The 20,559-nt window shown below is 38.6% G+C and overlaps 1 protein-coding gene across 4 annotated transcripts in view; it reads right to left on the bottom strand.

Moving 5' to 3' along the window:
• CPNE4 (copine 4) overlaps nt 1-20,559 on the bottom strand; it is a 462,790-nt gene that overhangs the window by 101,970 nt on the left and 340,261 nt on the right. For all 4 annotated transcript variants that reach the window (XM_077865181.1, XM_077865182.1, XM_077865184.1 and 1 more), the window contains exons 6-7: nt 13,217-13,300; nt 10,092-10,181 (exon numbers count right to left, since the gene is read on the bottom strand). In XM_077865181.1, coding sequence (XP_077721307.1) covers nt 10,092-10,181; nt 13,217-13,300 — 174 coding nt within the window. The remainder of the gene's footprint in view (nt 1-10,091; nt 10,182-13,216; nt 13,301-20,559) is intronic.

The following is a 20,559-nucleotide window of genomic DNA, read 5'->3' as shown; positions in this document are numbered from 1 at the left end:
TAAAAGATATGTAATATAAAATCTACCATTTAAATTATTTTAAGAGGATTGATAGCTCTGTGGTACTGAGTGCATTCACATTGTGCAACCATCACCATTGTCCATCTCCAGAACTTTCTCATATTCCCACTGAAACTCTATATCCATTAAACACTAACTCTCAAGATTCTATTTTTTTAAAAAATATTATCTATTTATTCATGAGAGATACACAGACAGAGGCAGAGACATAGGCAGAGGGAGAAGCAGGCTCCATGCAGGGAGCTCAATGTGGGACTCGATGCCGGGACTCCAGGATCACACCCTGAACCAAAGGCAGACATTCAACCACTGAGCCACCCAGGTGTCCCACAAGATTCTTTTTTTAAAAATAGGAGACTAGATTCTGTGGTTAAAAAAACCCACCCCAAGCCCCATAACTGTTGACCCATTCCTTCCCCTTTGGAATCATTAAAGACTGAGCAGAAGAGTGCTCCCATTAGCAGCAGAAGCCTGACACATGAAGCGGTAGAATTTTCTCCTTGGGTGGTACTGATTGGAAAATAAAGGGATGGGATCCTAACATGAGGGGACTGAAAATAGAAAGATGGCTTAAAGGAAAAGAGAGAAGAGAGATTGGGAGAGAATTGTTCTGGCCGCATGTGGGTAGTGGCTACTCTTTTGGACTACACAGATACGGAATATTTCTATTATCAGAAAGTTTTATTGGACAGTGCAGCTGTAGAGTGTAGTTTCCAGAGTTAGACAGACTTGATCCTACCTATGTTGCCTGCAAGCTCTGTGAATTTAAGCCAATTATTTCATCTTTTCAAGTTTGTTTTCTCATCTACAAAATGGGAACAAGAAACAGTGTCTTCCAGTGGAGGAGCCAGCTAGTTGGTCACCAAAAATTTGTTTTCTTTTCTAGGCCCCAATGAGATCAGATTTTGTAGCCTCCCTTGCAGTTCATTGTGGTCATATGACTGAGTTCTAGTCATTGGAATATAGACAAGCAATGCTAAGTGCTGTTTTCCGCTAAAAGAGGACTCTCTGGAGAGAGTCCTCTTTTCCCTTCTGTGTGCTAAATGCAAATAGCAATGAGGCCCTAAGGTATGGGTGAACCATAAGATAGAAGCAACTGGGTTCTCAAATCACCACATGGAGGAGAGACAACAGATTAGGAAAATTTATCTATGATTGTTACATGAGCTAGAAATAAACTTTGCATGGGTGTTCTTGGTTATTGCAGTATTGTTCAACCTAGGATAAGTATAGGGTTGAAGGAGATCATTTAAGCAAACTATCCAGCATAGTACCAGGTAGCTGGTGAATGTTATTCAGTAAATGTTAGCTGTCTTTCAGCAGTGAAGAGCAAGGACCACAGAGCATGAGAGACGTGCATATAAATCAGGCTGTGCTACTTAGCTGTGTATTCTTAAACAGCCTTGAATTCCTCATCTGTAAAAAAGGGGAAATATTAATGAAAAATGAAAGAATTATTAAAGTTGAGAAAGAATGTAGTTTTTCTTCCATTCAGAAGCCTCTTTTATTCCTGCATGAGTTCACACTATTTAAGCTGGTTATTGCTTTCCCATGCTGCAGTATTGATTACAGATCTCAGTAGAGGCAGCCTGCAGGGTCAGGGATGCCATTTAAGTGGAGTTAAGAATTCCTGTGCCATGGCTGATCCAATGTAGAGAATCATGGATGAGTCTGCAATCATCTGGTAATTGTGGGACATTTAGGCTGAGTGAACTATTGACAGACACAAACCCAGAAGCCCTTGAGCCCAGAAGAAGCCCTTGAGCTCAGAAGACCATTAAAAAAGCACTTGAGGGGAGATCCTTGGTGGCTCAGTGGTTTAGTGCCTGCCCTTCAGCCCAGGGCCTGATCCTGGAGACCCAGGATTGAGTCCCATGTCGGGCTTCCTGCACAGAGCCTGCTTCTCTCTCTGCCGTGTCTCTGCCTCTCTCTCTGTGTCTCTCATGAATAAATAAATAAAATCTTTTTTTTAAAAAAGCATTTGAATTTTAACAGATCTCAATATAACAGGTCCATGGGCCATTCAAGCTCTTTTTTTCCCCTTTCAGTTGTAAGGTAGGTAGAGAGAGAATTATTATTCTGTCTTTATTGCAGGTGTTTCCCACAATACCTAGGACCCCTCAATTCCACCTTCCTGACTTCCTGTGTTTTGTACCAAGAATCAGAAAATGTTGGTATAACCCATGGAGTATCTAATGAGTGAATCTCTGGATTTAGAGGAATTAAGGGGCTGAACTGGGGCCACTGTCAAGGACAGAGATCTGGGGATTAGAACTGAGATTAGTGGGTTTTTTTCCTTTTCAAGCAGTAAGAGTCAGAAGGTTTGTTAGAGAAAAACAGGATGAAGTAGAAAGAAAACAAATTTGGTAACTAAGCCCAAAGGATCAGAAGAAGAGGCACTTAGGAATCAAGGAGTTAGGAGTCACGGGGTGTTGGGAGTCAAAGGGGGAAGGTCTAGACAAACTCTAAAAACCTACTCCTGGAGTCAAGTCCATTGGGCACTTGTAAGTCAGTCTGGCTCAGAGAGTCCAAAGTAAAGACAATGAATTTATAGTGAAAATACAATTTCAGTTCAAAATGTCCTGGTCACACTTGAGAAAGGGAGGATACCATTAGCAGTCTGTAACCAAAGGACAAATGCTAAAGATTTCATATAGAAGGAAGAGTAGAACGTATACATACGTACACACATTGCTTTGCAATAAAAATACTGACCTACCCAAAAGAAGTACCAGCAAGTCAGTTAGGTTTGGAGAATCAGTAGGAAGACAGTGTTTCTCAAAGTGTGCTTAGCAAATGGCTTGCACCAATATTGTTTAGGAAAGTTGCTAAGATGAAGCTTCCAGGACTACTGTGTTTAGGATCCTGATTCAGTAGAGCATCTTTCTGATTGGCCAGAGATCCAACTTTGGGGGTGTCAGACGGGGGTTCATGAACATAGATATTCTAAATCCATCATGCAAGGCTACAGAAAAGAGAAAGCATAAAGTGTGTGTAAGATGAATTGTGGGTGAAAATGTCATTTGTTGGTTGCTCTGGACTGTGGTGTTCCTCTCATGCTGTCATGGGCTCTTGAGTCCTATAATCTTTGCTTGGACTTTGGAGACCTGTTTCTCCTTTTTTTTTTTTTTTTTCTGTTACTTTTTTCTGCCTGGTTGTCTTGCTTGTGCCCAGTGCACCATGACCTCAGTGAAAAACCTGACCCTCTCTCATGCATAGGCATGGGGACAGATTAATACAGAGATCACTGTAGATCATTTTCCAAGGCAAACCACACTCAGAAAATGCCAGATGAACTCTGCATGGAGAAAGTGTCCAAGTTATCTCTGTGGCTTGAGAATTAGAAAAGGAGACAGGAGACAGCCTTGAAATAGCTTATATCATGTTTTTCTAGATTTTCTAGACTTCTGTCATGGAATTTTCCCATAGTACCAGGTACAATTAGGGTGTTAACAATGTGTCAATAATGCCTGCTGATAGTGCCTTCTCATCCTTTTCTCTAACACCCCTTCTGCTAGAATCTATTCTGAATACTAGCCTTGCCTTCTAAAGAATATATGCTGGATATTAATAATGTACTGATCAAATCAAAAGAAATTATTAATACCAGATTTCAGAGAACTTAAGAGGCATAGATTTTCTTATAACCACATATTGGTAAGAAAGCATTGCATTATGGCTTCATTAAGAACTTTTTTCCCCCTTAGTGGTGCTTTACATAACTGGTAGTTTCTCACACTTCATGAGATATGTTACGCACATACAAGTCTCGTTTCTGTTAAACATTAGAATGATGGTAAATAAAACATTCTGGTTGGTTCAGAGGTAGGTGATATGCTTTACCAAGATGATTCATTTTCTAAGAAAAACAACAAAAATAGAGACAGTACAACTCAATAAAAAGGGCATTAAAATTGGCATTTGATTGCATGAGGGTTTTGAGCCTCAGTTTCTTCTTCATCTGTAAAATGAAGATAATGAAAACGATCTCATTGTATGGTTGGAAGTAAATGAAACTATGATTTTTGATATGTCGTAGAAATCATGGATAAATTCATTAAACAGCTAATACTAAGTGTTAAATATATATCTCATTAAATAGCTAATATTAAATACAAGCCTACATCTATTCAGGAAGTAGAGCAATGACTTTTGTCTCTAGGGTTACCAAGCAAACAAGAATCTTCTCCAAATGCCAGCACAGGACTTTAAGTCTCAGGAGACAGGGCTAAGAAAGCACTAAGCCTCTGATACCTTCATAATCACTTCAAAAATTAATCTCAGTCAGAATGACTGGAAAAGCACTATAGAATTTTCCACTATGAAAAAAAAAATAATAATAAAAAATAAAAAATAAAAAAAGAATTTTCCACTATGGTGATGAGTAAGACAAAGATGTCCTTTCCTCTATTATTCAACACTGTATTAGGAGTATTAGTCCATGCAAATAAAGAAGAGCAATAACTAGAGCTATTAGGATAAAAGTATGGGTAAAAACAATCTCTATTTTCAGATGATATAGTTATGTAGTTGGAAAATGCTTAAAAAACAGAAAATTACTGTAAATAATAATAGAACTTAATAAAATAGCAGTTTAAGAAAACAGACAAAATTCAATAACCTTTATATTGACAAATGATACAAGACATCATGGAAAATTCCATTTATAAGAGTTAAAGGAACAAATAAAAACTGGGCATAAATTGAAATATAAATGTTGGAAACCTATAAGAGAAAAACATTAAGCACTTCTGTGTATATAAAAGAGACTTGAACAAATGGGAAGACATATTCTAGGATAGGAAGATTCAATATTAAAGAGGTTTCCTTTGCAATATCAATAAAAATATCATCAAGTTATTTCCTGGTACTAGTTGTTTATAAAGCTAAATGGGCAGAAAAACAAGCGAAATGTCCAGGAAAACCCTTAAAAAGACAAGGAATACAACAGAAGTGGAAGGAGCTAGCTCTGCCAAGTATTAAAGTGTAGTACAAAATGATTACCTGTAAAAGAAGACAGTAAAAAGTGGAAGAGACAGCAATGGAAGCTACATTTTTCTGAATATATTTGTTCTGTAGTTTTGACTTTAGAAGCATGTAAACATTTTATATAATTATAAAGCAAAATTAAATTTGTAAAAAAGTCCTGGAAGCTGAAAGCAAAATGAAACAAATGAACTGAGAGTCCTAGGGGGTAGAGGTTCAGCTATGGAGAAGAAATATTTCAAGAGACTTTAATATACAGCTCAGCATCCACAGAAAGATAGATCCGATGGATAAAAAAAATTCGAAATTTCAAAATTCATGAATTTTAAAATGTGTACCAGAAAGCAAGGAAACTATAATATACTACCAAGTTTATGTCAAAAGAACTCGAGTTAACTTAAAGCACTTTTCATTGGTTAAACATGCAGAAATTTAAGATTTCAGAGGAATAATAATAACTGAAATAGATCGAAACTCTCAGATATATTTTAAAAATCCATAAATTCTTAATAATGCTGGGGTTCTTCACTAGTCATTTATGGAGCATGCTAGAGAAGTAATTTGTTATTCTGAAAATTGGTTTAAAAAGAAGGAAAAGTAAAGTGTTTTTTCTCTCCTATATGAATCACAGCTAGGAAATTAAATAGGTATAAAGGGAAAGTTTTTCTATACAGAAGACATTAAGCAATAGATAAGTAATGATAGAATTAGAAAGTTGCCATTTGGGAAGCCCTAACAAACGAAAGAATGTAGGCAATGTTCTTCAAAGACTGTTCACATCACTTAACACTTTTGTAAGAAAGCCACATCACTTAACACTTTTGCTAGAAAACAGATCCCAAATCTGATCAAGCCCAACTACTCACTAATAGGAAACAAGAATGTGAGAAATGCTATAGGATAAATCAACATGGTTTCTTCAATAAGTAAATTGCAAGGGGTAAAAAAAGGAGAAAGAACTAACAGATTAAAAGAGACTTCAGAGGTATTTGGTCTAATGCAATGCTTGGACCTTATTTAGATCCCAATTAAAAAAAAAAAGAAAAAGCATTTTTTTTTTTTTTTTTTAATAAATGAGGCAGGCCATCAGTCAAGTATGAATAGTGGCTGAATATCTGATAATATTAAGGAGATTTGGTTAATATTCTTAGATTAATAATCAGATATTATATAATGGTTTTGTTTGTAAAATGATTTAGAAATACATGCTGAAGCATTTTGGGGGTGAAGTGATCTTTGAGATGGGGCCACACCATGACCTTCATTGGCCCTCAGCATTTTTACCCCCTCCCACCACAGTAGATTTTGGGGATGTCATTGCTTTCTGAGGTGAGAAAAAATTAAAAGCATTTTATTCAATCTTACAAGTTCAGTTTTTCCCTTCTAATCTTAAAAGAAATTAAAATGTCTTCGTGGAGTCCTGAAAGTCTACTGGGCCCTGGCATTGTGCTTAATGGATGAATTTGCCCTGGTCTGGGATTTGCTTCAAAATAATCTGGTGGGAAGAGTAGGGGGGAAATGACTATTACGGGGTGTGTGTGAAGTAAAATTGGCCATGAGATAGTAATTGTTGAAGTTGTGTGCTGGGCATGGGGAGTTATCATATTATCTTTCTACTTTTATATACGTTTGAACATTTCCATAATAAGTTAAAACATCAGTATCTGAAAAAATGCTTCTTTGAATGCTTTTATGTTTTACACAAAGGAGCAGTACAGAATAAATAAAAGCAAAATAAAAAGTCAGTTATTTGAACTTGGTGTTCATGTGGGTTCTGAATAAATGAGATTTAAAGATACTAAGCCTCATTTGAGACAAAGACCTAAGTGTTAAAATTTTGCCAAGATTGAAAATCTCACCTGACAGTGTGTTTTTAAAATTAAAAATTTTTAAATTCACTTTCTAATTTTTGGGGAGATAGAAAGAATGACACCCATATGGACAGAAATGCTGCCTGCCAATATGGTACCGTTTTATTTTGGAGCAAGCTGGCTGGGGGCAGAATTATGAGAGTTTCACAGTGGCCTTTGTGACAAAATAATGAATACATATACAGGGCAATACAGAAGTCTATCCCACCCTTTAGACAAGCTGCATTTGGATAGTGTAAGCAGATGAGCGCAATATAGGCTTTGTGACCTAGTAAACTCCACCATACCAAATACTGACATGGATCATTCTCTGCCTCACATCAGTCCCCGCCCCAGTAAGGTCAGACATCCCCTGCTGATCTCTCAGTACTTTCCTTTCTCCTCTATCCATTCACTCAGTGAGAAGTTACTGGGTATCTGCTCTGTGCCAAGTCCTATGCTAAACACCTTTATACGCAGTGAACGAAACACTTCTCACCCTGAAGGAGCAAACTGGAAGAACAAGTCAGCTACTGAGGAGACAGGATTTAAACAGAAATTTTAAAACAAGACATTTAAAATGTCTTTCATTTAAAATTTTCAAAACAAGTTGAGAGGTATTTTAATGGGATAGGTAGAGAAGGCTAGAAGCCATCCCACAGAAGCAAAAGAAAGTTTTCTGGAGGTGGAGGGAGTTTTAAGAGACCTGAAAGGAAGTGACATGTTTCAAGAAAAGCAGACTGAGGAAGGCATCCCGGACAGAGAGAAAGCTGTGTGCAAAGGTGTGTGCAAAGTCGAGATGGCTGGGATAGTAGAGATAGGTATGAGTGCCAGGCAGAAAAGCAGTGGTAAACGGGAGATTGGGTGCTGGAAAATGCTGTGGAGACACTAGGCTATGGGAAATTGGTCATGAAGAAGCACACGTTGGGGCGCCTGTATGGGACAGTTGGTTAAGCGTCCGGCTCTTAGTTTCAGCTCAGGTGATGGTTTTAGGGTCACAAGACAGAGCCCGATGCTCAGTGCAGAGTCTGCTTGAGATTCTCTCTCCCTCTCACCTGTGCTCTTTTTCTTTCTCTCAAATAAATAACTCTTAAGAAAGAAAAAAAAAGAAGCAAATGTCTACACCAGCGTCCTTAAAGAGTAGGCTAAAACCGGCTGCAGCAGCATCACCCAGGAACTCATTAGAATGCAAAATTCTCAGGCCCACCCTAGATCTCCTATATCAGAAACTCTACAGATGAGGTTCAGCAGTCTGTGTTTTAGCAAGTTGTCTAGGTGATTCTGATGCTTACTAAGTTGGAAACCATGGGTCCTCAAGCAGGAGTAATTAGACCTTTCAGGAAAAATTTAGCAATGTCTGAAGAGACTTTTGGCTGTAAGACTGATGGGGGTGGAGTATCCTAGCATCCAGTAGCCAGGAATGCTGCTAAACATCATAGAGTGCATACGAAAAGCCCCCACAACAAAAGCCAAATGCCAACAGTAAAGCTGTTGAGGAGCTCTGATCCTTCTTCCCTTCTTCCTTCTCCTTCTAATACCCTATTTCTTTCTCTCTCTCATTCTTATCTAGCTATCATCCACTATCTATCTCCTTTATTCCCACTTGTTTCTCTACTGCAGAACACTCACAAGGCCATAAGTGCTTCTTTTCTGCATTTTAATTCATGCTATTACAGACAACCCTCCCCTTTTATTCGATTAATAACTCCCTATGACAAAGTTGATCTATGGCTAGTAGGCATATTATTTGATTTCTGCCCCAAATAGGGCCAATTATCTCACTGGAAATGAGATGGGGGCTGCTCAGAATACAGGCGATAATAACCACCCCATGCCTGAGACTGAAACTCTTGGCATTCTGCATATGAGCTGACGTGTGAAGTCCCAAACAGCCAGGAGGCCTGGTTTTGACATGAAAGACAGTCCCGATAGCAAATAAGGCATAAAATATCTTAGGTTTTACAGGAGACAAGATATTAGGGACAACTTTGAGTTGCTCCTCAAGAGCATGGAGGTAAGTGTGTTTGCTGAGAAGTCAAGCACAAAGTCCACACAGAACAGTATTAGGCAAAGATATATAAGGTCACATTAAAGAAGGCAGGACTAACCAAACAGACAGGATTCTAATCTGACAGCACTGACAAATCAAAAGAATTCTATGAGAAGGTTTGTGGGCCAAAACGGTGAGGAAAATGTAAAATTACAAAGACAAACATTGGCAAAGTCCATCTAACAGTTTCCAGGGGAGTAGGTGCCCTGAGAGATCCACATGAATGTTTAGTCTGCCTAACGGACCTATCTTTGCATAGTGGAGGTAGGGGTCCCAGGCTTTCAGAGTCTGAAGCCATTCCCCATCCCAGTTATCCAGCAGGTTCTGCTATCCCTGGCTCTGCTTTCAGACTATTACAGCAACCTTCTGACAGCTGGCCCACGTAGAGAAAATGCCCTGATTAAGCTACTGTGAATGCTGAATCGGCTTGATGGGCATGTTTCTCATGGGACATGATTAATTGGCCTTTCAGTTTATAGGCTCTGGTCTCTACTGAATTAACTTAATCGTCCTGAATTGGTAGAATCAACTCTGGGGCATGGATAACCTGGAGTTTCTGGACTTCCAAGGCAAAAGCAAGGTCAGACCTTAGATTATAAAAAATGCCTCCTGGAGTCTGCATTCTGTCTCTGGTTGTCCTTTGGTCATTCTCACGATGTGTCTTTTCTTCCAACTTGTTTATTCCCATGATATCCAAAAAGCATTTGTGGTAAATTGGACAAAAAAAGGCCACCATTACTTCACAACTCCTCTCACCAAGAGGCAGTCTACTTCCTCACCCTTTGAATCTGAGATAGCCATGTGACTTTCTCTAGCCAACAGAATGTGGAGAAAGTGACCTCATATGGAGGAAGTGACCTCATATGAGTTCTATGACTAGACCATAGAGACTTTGCAACTTCTGTCCTTGTTCTTTTGGAACTGTAAGGTCACTGTGTGCCCACATAGTGGGCACCCTTAAGCCATGGATTTTGCCTCTTAAGATAACACAATCAGGATTTATCTTGGACTATCTCATAAGCTTCAGTGGCTCCTGCAGAAGAAATAGCTCCTGCATCTTCCATCAAGATGCTAAGAGATTTGGGGAAGTGGTACAGAAAATGTTGGGTTTGCCAACATTCACATGAGGAGAAAGAAGAGAGTTAAATACATAAACAATTGCATTTCTCAGACAGATTTCTGACCTTCAGCCGGCGGTCTGGATCTCCACTGCATAGAGAATTGACTGATACTTTGAATGATTTCCAGGCTGGGCTTAAGTTATTCATCACCACCTGAGAAAAGAAAGAAGTGCTGGGTTGGGGAGGAAATGCTTGACATTTTCATATTTCAACATAAAAACTGAGAAGCATTGTGGTGCTTATGAAAAGGACAATTGCCTGGAATAGTGTCTTAATAAAAACTTGGGAGTAGCATATCTTTTAAGGGTGCCCACTATGTGGGTCATTATGGGAAGAACTCCTGTGGTCACTGTCCTGGCTGTTGTCTCATAAATAATGACAGTAATACTGTCAGAATGTGGATGCTGGAGATGACCTGTTATACATCAAAGGGAGCTAGGATTGAGGAGGCAGGGCTGCCTCTGGCCTCTGATAAAGGATCTCTAGTTCTATAGGACTGTCATTCCCATGGCAGTATAAGTAAAGACTTACACTCAAAGACTAGTTGGTGTATGGAGTGTAGTAGGTCATTTCTACTACTAAAGAACTAAATGGGTTTTGGTAACTCGTGAGCTCGAGTTTGAGCAGAGTGCATGTCAGAGGAGTTCTTAAAAGAAAAATCCCAGGAGAATATTTATCCCAGCTATCTAGGAAGGCATAATAGGGCAGATCTTCAGATCTTCAGTGTCACAAACTAAGTCTATAGTACAGCGAAATCCTTTTGAAAGCAGCTTACTAATTAATCCTGCCCAGGGGTCCATACAAATCAAGTCTTAGCCTGCCATCACTATGATTCAAGTAATTCTACTGGGCTTAGAATGGATGAGAATCCACTCTGTGCCTAGGAGTGTACTGTGTACTTTAAGATAGGGGTTCCCAAAGTGTGGTCCTTAGAATAGCAGGAGAACCAGCACCACCTTAAAAGTGCAGATTTTTAGGTTGCACCCAGACCGACTGACAGAAACTCTGGAGATGGGTCTCCTATAGGATTCTGAGGCATGAAATTTGAGAACGACTGACTGTTCTAGGGTACTTACAAATGAAGTCAAATAGAACTCTATTATATTGATTTTTCTTTCCTATGAAATTTTTAGTTAGAAGAAGTCAGCATTATAAAAAAAATTAATTCTCTATCCAAATAACATAATTATTTTATAAGTGATTCTCTCTTCTCCTGGATTCCTTAATATAACTATGAATTATTGATTGTATCATGGACTCATTATTAAATTTCTTTTAATGCATTAAAGTATAAAAATAATGCTCCTGTGAGGCTTTGTCTTGGGCCCTGATACCCTGGGGATGATCAGAGTGATAGTGAGAAGAAAAGTTAGATAAAAGTGTTTGAGTTAAAGTTCTTGTCCTTATATAAAAACACTAAGAAGTGATGATATTTCATTGCAATGGTCTTGAAAATCTCAATAGCAGATCAAAGTTGCAACTAGAAATTTCCTGAAATTAGAATCTGTATGTGTGTGCATGTGTGTGTGTACTTCCCCCAAGAGAACAGTATTGCCTAGTATTTATTTCATATCTGTTGAATAAGAAAGACACAAAAAATCACTGTTACGTTGCTGTCTTACTGGAAAACTTTGCAATCACATTTCTTGTGAGACTCCAGAAGCCCCTCAGCAATGAGGTATGGGAGGAATTCTAGAGATTTTTGGGAATGAGAATTTACCAATACCAATAATGAGAAAAGGACTGCTGTCAGGAGCAAAGGAGAGGGGGATCTTGTGAAGAAATCAATTAAATACCCTCTATCTCCTTTCCATCTGCACTTTAAAGCCCTCATTCACTGTCTGGAGCAAAAGCACGAATGGATCTACCTCTTCCAGTTCTTACCAAAGTTTACTCACTTCTCCTGAAAGAAGTCTGTCCCACCACAGAAATCTGTATGTGTGAAAAAGACTCTTTGGTGGTGGCAATTAGGTGCCACTCAGGGAAACTACTGCACCTCAAACCAATCCTCAGGGATTAAATTCCAGAGGATCACATTGTACTATAACATGTGGCAGACATACTATCTATATTTCATTCATTTATTCAGCATGTTTTATGAAATGCCAACTATGTACCAGATATCCATAGACTTTGCCCATTCAAGACTACTTAATTCTTGTCTATCTTAAATAAGACACAAAAAGTTCTCCTAAAGCTACTTGCAGCTCTATTAATTCAGGAAAATGGAAATGGATTTCTAATACGGGGTAGTAGTGAACATGGCACCCTCAATATCATCCTATGAAAGTCATGAGGATTCCTTCTTCCCTACCCCACCATTGGTGTGTATGTACATGTGTATGTGTGTGTGTGTGTGCACGCACGTGTGTGTGTATATCCAACAGTCTTCTCTCAGCTATTTCATCACAACCACCCCACTTCCTCCTTATCAATGTATTTCTCTCATCTCTACAGACTCTCTCTGGGACTAGTTTGTAAATAAAATGAAATAAAAGTAGAGAATGGGGTTGGTTGTTGAGTGTGTGTGTGGTACCGGGTGGTGGTAGGGGTAATAAGGGATAAGGTTTGGAGCCCCAGGGAAAAAGAGGAGAGAGCTTGAGAAGGAAATGCTGATAGGACAGCTGTTCATACAATAGGCCTGACATCAGTCCACTGTATGAACTTTTACTGGGGAGGCAGATTGGCTTCCTAAATTATAGTGAAGTTCAGGCCAAACAAACTCAGTTCAAACTTCTGCTCTATCTCTTGTTAACTATTGAGAACTTGGAAAGTCACTTGACTTTCCAAAGGTTCAGTTCATCATCTATAAAATGGGGGTAATAATAATCATGTCAAGGGATTGTTATGAGAACTAAACAAAATAATGCATATAAATCACTTAGTACAATGCTTGGCATCTAATCACTCTCATCGAATGTTATCTAATATTCATATTTTTATTATTAATAAGTTGCTGGCTGTTTGTATTAAAGGTCAACAATGAAAAATTTAGGTGAAAGGGTCTTCTAACATCTAAGTTGAGAATTAAAAAAGGTACAAAAGGCAGAGAGTCCTGTTAAAGACAGTAAAGACTCCAGGTCTGAATGTGTAGCTACAGACATCAAGAAATGTAAGAGGTTTCTCAAAAAAGGTCAATTTATCATCTTAGGAGATAGGACGGTACAGCTGAAGATGACTCTTCTCACCTCAGTTCGGTGTACAAGCTGCTGGGTTGCATCATCATTCATACGAAAAATTTCCAGAAATGGGTCAGATTTACTGAAGAAATCCTAAAATAGACAAACAAAAATTAATTATTCCCCACCTACATATATTTGATCATGCGTTGAATCACATACCCCTGGATTTGACCCTTCCCTGCTTTGTTCTTCATCTCTGTAATCTACCTTTAGCTAGAATGAGCTACATCTGAACCCCAAGTCCCTAGAGAATCACATTCTTGGTTGAGTTAAATCCAAAGTATTCCTCAAAGATCAATTTCAACGCTGGTTGTTTGAAAAACAATGTATCTGTTGTCTTAAACATATTAATTGTAGTTATTGTTAAAGCCTATGTTTGATGACTACAATATCTGGATCACCTATGGATCTGTTTTTATTATCTGTTTCTTGTTTCTGCCTCTTGGTATACCAGACACTGTGTAAGAAAGATTATAAAGGCTTCAGATGAGTCTTTAGCTTCTGGCAAGCAGTTAGAATTGGGCAGTTACCTATATCCAATTAGGATTGAGCTACTTAGAGATTGGTTTCTTCAAAAATCTTTATAGACACAATACATTTTTTATTCATTTATTCTTTGAATATTGTCTTTAAAGGGCTATAACTGAAAGGCTTTGTATTTATAAGGGCTGTTGTTCCTTGACATGCCCTCGGTGCTAATTTTTGTGAGACTTTCAAAGGATCTGTTCAGCACCATAATCTCCTGGCTCTAGCTTTTTGTTCAGTTTCTCTTTATGCTGCTATTTGCTAATTGGTGATTGTCTTGGGAGGATAAGACACTCAGACTGTTTTTTTCCAAAACATCTATGAATCTTGAGCCCTAGCTGTCTCAGTAACACAGAACTTCAGTTTGCTTCTCTAGGCCCACGAGACGACAAAGACTTTGGCTCAGTTTCCTTATTTCTTAGAAACTATTTTCTGCTAGGCTTCTTAGCCTATCTACCCATGGTGTTTTATGAATCAGCCTTGAGAAAGTGCCTTGAGTGGAAAATCTGGATAGAATGTCTGAATTACTTCAGCGGATTTCTCTCCTCTCCATTTTTGGCTCCTCAAAATTTGACTGCCTGAGGATGCCCAAACATATGTCTCTTGTATCTTATCCAGTGTTTCTAGCCATTCTCAGTGGGAGAATAATGTAAAACAAGCAGGTACTTCATTACTGGAAGTAGACATATCCATATCCTTCCTTTAAACTTATTTTTCCTCCAATGCATTCTAAACTTTCAGAATGGAGGAATTTGTCTGATTTTCTTTTATATCTCTACCATTTCCTCATCTTCCATGTCTAGGCTTTAGTGGTACTCAGTGTTTACTGAATGTATGAATGAATACATATGTAAATGAATGAATGATACGAACGCCTGGTGTAGAGTAGGAGGCTCTCTGGGAAGCAGCCTTAATTACCACACTTTTATTAAATATTTCATCAGGTGATTCCCTCCACCCTGAAATTCTAGCCTACAGCAAAGCAGAATGAAGCTCATAGTCATTCTAGTCTTCAGCTCAACAAAATAGTCTCAGGAAATATATTGATCATAGAATCTCCATACTTGATGTTAATGTATAAGGAAGGATAAAACTTGGTTTCAATCCTCCAAAGTACCATCTATTTTGGTGGTAAGACAAGTACACAAATAAATATAACCCAAGGTTAAGTATGAATGAATGAATGTACAATGGAAGAGAGAAGGAGCTGATGCATTTGCACTGGAAAATATGGTTGTAAAGAGGATATTTCTAGGGAGAGAACAGATTGCACGAAGGTATGAAAAAGCAAACAGAGGGGCACACTGAGCAGGTTAATTCCATTACAACCTAAGAAGTCTATACATCTGGGTTTGTTTGAGACAACCCTGGCAAAGTCAGCTCCATGATATGAAGGGCCTTGAGTACTTATCCAAAGATTTTACACCTGCCCTGGGAAGCAGTTGGCAACCAATGACAGATTTTGAGCAGGAAAATAATATGACTGGCTCTATATAGTAAAGAATATTAGCTTGGGGTTCCTGACTGACTCAGTCAGTAGAGTATGTGACTCTTGATCTTGGAGTTGTAAGTTTGAGCCCCACCTTGGGTGTTAAGATTACTTAAAATCAAAATATTTAAAAAAAAAGAATATCAGCCTAGAAACTTCATAAGGCATCTTAGAAAAAAGATGGGAGGTAGACATATCTATCTTCCCCTTTGTAGTCCTCCCACCCTAGCCCAGAACTAAGCACCATGCACCATAACACCCAGAGTCCTTCTGCTCTATTTTTAAAGGTACCAAATTACCACAGCCTTTGTCTTGTCAAGAACCCCATAGTGGCTGCTTTTGTCAATAAGTCTGTCCGCAAACCTTGTTTGTCTACCTAAACGGCCCGTTTCCCGTCCAGACACACTGCTAGCTGATTCCTACCTCCACATGTTTACTCAAAACATTCACACACCTCTCCCCCTTATTTCTGCTTCAGCACTCATCTTAAAAAATTGGAACCTCCCTCTTACCGTCCTTTGATAATAGATATAAGCCACATTAGCTTGTTCCTAGATGCCCTTAGATTCCTCTCTAAGAGCTTTAGGCTTTGTTTCCTTAAATAGATTGTTGCTCCCTCAGGGAATGTGTTGGTGAATTGCACTTAAAATTGCTGACCACACTTTTTCTTTTTCCTTTCATTGATAATTTTAAACTTTTGTTATTTTTATTTAAAAATAGAAAATATAGAAAAAGAGAAGGAAAAAATGGCCCATACTCTTACCCATAATTCCACAACTATGAATAACATTCTGGTAAATATTTTTCTAGAATCTAGACAAAATTTTCTTTTATTTCTTTAAAAATATATTTGAGGGCACCTGGGTGGCTCAGTGGTTGGGTGTCTGCCTTCGGCTCAGAGTGTGGTCCTGGGGCCCGGGAATGAGTCCTGCATAGGGCTCCCAGCAAGGAGCCTACTTCTCCCTCTGTCTTTGCCTCTCTCTCTGTGTGTCTCTCATGAATGAATGGATGAATGAAAAAAGAAAAAGTATATATTTGTAATCATACTTTACATACACTTTAATACCTTTTTTTCCCCTCTGGGGAGTATATTGCAATGCTTTTTCTATTTCACTTTACATCCTTTTAAGATACTATTTATTTAGAGTTAGCACAGAGATGTTGTCAGGTGGACGTACTATAAAGCAAGGAAGGAAAGATCAGATATGACCTCTGCCCTCAAGTAACTCAAAATCCAATATGGGCACACTGCCTTTAGAGCTGCTTTCAGGGGGCAGCCCAGGTGGCTCAGCGGTTTAGTGCCGCCTTCAGCCCAGGGTCTGACCCTGGAGACCCAGTATCGAGTCCCACATCAGGCTCCCTGCATGGAGCCTGCTTCTCCCTCGGCCTGTATCTCTGTCTCTCTCTGTGGGTCTCTCACGAATAAATAAATAAAATCTTAAAAAAGAAAAAAGAAAAAGAAAACAAAGAACTGCTTTCAGGGACACCTGAGTGGCTCAGTGGTTGAACATCTGCCGTCAGCTCAGGGCATGACCCTGAAGTCTCAGGATCAAGTCCCACATCAGGCTTCCTGAATGGCGCCTGCTTCTCCTCCCTCTACCTATGTGTCTGCCTCTCTCTCTCTCTCTCTCTCTGCCTCTTGTGAATAAATAAATAATTTTTTTTTAAAAAAAGAACTGTTGTTAAATCCCGATTCCACGTTATACAATCTGCATGATATGGAACAAGATATTTAATTTCCTCAAGTCTTAGTTTCCTGGTCAGTAATTGGAGAGAATGACACCTTTTGCCTCCTCATACTATGGAAGAATTAAAGGAGTTGATCCATGCAATATGTTGAGTCCAACACCTGGCAGTGATAAGCATTCAAAAAGTGTGGAGGCCATGACTATTATCAATAAAAGAGACAATGTGCAAGGGCAGTTTGTAAAGTACTACACAACTATCAGGGATGATTACTACTAAGAAGGCATCTGATTCCCAGAAATAAAACAATTCGTGAGCAGCTCAAAAATATCTTAAATGTACACTCAGAAATTTGTAGTTTAAAAATGACAACTCTGGTCTAATTGTACGGTTATGTGACACAATCTGGAATTTTTGTCTTTTTTTGTTTGACCATCAGCATTAAGATGGCCCTTGGGACAGCTTGATGCAAGCAAGGTTAATGATATAGGTACTTTACTGAAGTTTTGCTATGGTGAAATTTTTAATAACTTGGAGGCCATATCACTCTACACTTTTAGCTCAGTATGAAAGAAATTTAGTCATGTAAGAGGGCAATAAGCACTCAGCTGAGGTTTGGAATAGAAAAGGAAGCAATGCATTTCTATGATGGTGATCTTGAAAATGGAATCTTAGAATAAGAAAAGATAATCTGAAAGATTTGGAGTCATTCCAAACTCTATACCTTCCTACCCTTATGACTTTGGGCGAGCTGTTTAACCTTACTATGTTTCACATGTAAAGTGGAAAAAATAATTTCTACCTTTGGGAATATGGTTTTGAGTTTTGAGGATAATATAGGTTAAACACCTGACACCTCCTATACTGTAGATGCTCATTAATTATAACTTGCTATCATCAACTCAGGCTAGCTTAGTTTTTAGGCAGGCATACTTGAATATAGTGAAATCAGCCTAGCAGGGAGAGATTTAATGGTGCTTTGGAACAGGGGTTCCCAAACTCTGATGTGTGGCCTAAATCCTGCCCACTTTTTTTGTTATTGGAACACGGCCACACTCATTCATTTATGTATTGTCTATGGTTGTTTTCATGCTTCAAGGCAGAGCTGAGTAGTTAAGACAGAGACTATGTGGCTTACAAAGTCTAAAATACTTACCATCTGATCCTTTACAGAAAAAGTTTGCTGACTTCTACTTTAGAGACATATTTGTTTGTCTATACAATACCCCATCAGTCTAGCATTGTGGGAGCACTAAAAATGTACTTTATAATGATACTAATACAGATGTGGTCTCCACATACCAACATGAATACTTTCTAAGGAAAGAGAGGAGAAAGAACATTCTTTGTCAGCTTGAATGTTCTAATGTGATTACATTCATATCTCTACTTACTTATTAGATTAATTGCCAACTCACTGCTAATGTAATAAAAGTGCTTTAGAAATTAGAAAGCCCACCTCTCCATTAAGTGAGCTGCATTAACATTAGGTAAATAAGTTATTTGTTGCAAACTTAATCTATTTTATTTGTGGCTGCCATTGAAGACAGATTTCAAGGACTCTGGATTTCCAACATAGGTAGATGGCTGCTGGTCTACTGACAATATTGGAAAGGCAAGTTTAAAATGACTATTTCTATCAAAAGAAAAGGGGCATTTCTCTCTCATTGTGGTTTGCAAAGTACTTAGTGCTCCCTGGGTATCCTACAATAGCAGTTCTCAAACTCTTTGGTCTTAAAACTCCTTTACACTCTTAAAAATTATTTAGGACCCCAAGAAGCTTTTGTTTACATAGATTTTATCTATCAATACTTACTATTATAAACTAAAACTGAAATTTAAAAAATATTCATTTGTTATGTCATTTTGAAAATATAAAAACAAACTCGATACACCATAACAAAAATAGCATTTTTTAAAAGATTTTACTTATTTATTTATGAAAGACACAGAGAGAGACAGAGACACAGGCAGAGGGAGAAGCAGGCTCCATGCAGGGAGCTTGACGTGGGGCTCGATCCCAGGTCTCCAGGATCACACCCCAGGCTGAAGGCTGTGCTAAACTGCTGAGTCACCCGGGCTGCCCCCAAAATAGTGTTTTAATGGAAAATATTATATTTTCTAAATTTAAAAATAGTTGGAAAACGGCATTCCTTTACATTTGTACAAATCCGTTTAACAGGGGCACCTGGGTGGCTCAGTGATTGAGTGTCTGCCTTTGGCTCAGGTCATGATCCCGGGTTCCTTGGGATCAAGTCCTGTATCAGGCTACCCGCAGGGAGCCTGCTTCTCCCTCTGCCTATGTCTCTGCCTCTCTCTGAGTCTCTCATGAATAAATAAATAAAATCTTTAAACAAAACAAATCAGTTTAACAACTTAATGGCTTAATAGAAGGCAGTAGGATTCTTGTATCTGTTTCTGCATTCAATCTATTGTGATAGGCATCAAGCTACTTTCAGAAAACCACTGTCCACATATGAGAGAATGAGAGTAAAGAAAGAAAATAATATCATAGTAATATTATGAAAATAGTTTTGACCTCATGTATTCCCCTGAAAGGGTCTTGGAACCTTGGACAGCACTTAGAGGACTGCTGCCTACCTCATACCTTCACCTCCTTCCTCCCTGGCTTCCTATTTCCCTGAAATACATGGGAACATTACCAAGACCTCCACACCTAGAGACCATTTCAGCTTGTATTCATTAACCCTTTGCCCTGAAGAAAAATTTAGATTTTAGTAAGGCAAACTGATTTGCCCATTCTGTCCTATTCTGTCACTGATTATTTGTGTGTGTGTCTGTGTGTGTGTGTGTGTGTGTGTGTGCGTGTTTATGTTTGGCCTTGGGTAAGTCATTTTACATTTCTGAACCTCAACATTCTCATCTGTAAAAGAAGGCAGTTGCATTAGACCAGAGGTTTTCTACCTAACATATCTGGATATCTAATGGTTACCAGAATGATAACAGCAGGGCTGGGGATCCAGATGTCCTATAACCATTGTCTGAATTGCATGTAACATATTTATACTGGAAATTCCCAAACACATGTAGAAATGAGTCTCATGATACTAATTCATGAAATTTAGAAAATGAAGACCTTTACCTACATTACTTTTAGTGATGACACATTTTCTCAACTAGTAGTTGTAAGTTCAACTGCTAACATGTACATAGCAACAACATCATTGAATGCTAAAAGCTAGAAAGACGTCCTCTTTCATGAAGTCGGAAATATTTTTCCAGCTATGACATGAAATAATTGTACTATCTTGTTCTGATTCTATCACCCAAAAAACTGTGGCAAGTTGAATTTTCCAGAGATGGCCACCACTATGTCCATTCTCCACATGCTCTTCTATGATATGACTTTCCTACCCCCATAAATGTGTGGAGTCAAACTCCCCTCTCCTTGACACTGAGTTGGTCTTATGACTTACATGTGACTAACACAATGCAGCAGAATTGATGCTCTATACTCTCTGTTCTCTTAGGATGCTTTCTCTGGGAAAAGCCAGCTACCGTGTGGGAAATGTGAGTAGCCCAAGACCACAATGTAAGCACTCTGGTCAACCAACCATGCTGAGCCCAGCCTTTTAGCCATCCCATGTGCCAGGCATGTGAGTAAAGCTAGACTGAATTCTCCAGATAA

This window comes from Canis aureus, chromosome 22 (assembly GCF_053574225.1).
Source record: "Canis aureus isolate CA01 chromosome 22, VMU_Caureus_v.1.0, whole genome shotgun sequence".
Taxonomy (NCBI): domain Eukaryota; kingdom Metazoa; phylum Chordata; class Mammalia; order Carnivora; family Canidae; genus Canis; species Canis aureus.
Note: the sequence above shows the minus strand (reverse complement) of the source record. Positions and strands in the feature narration are given on the sequence as shown.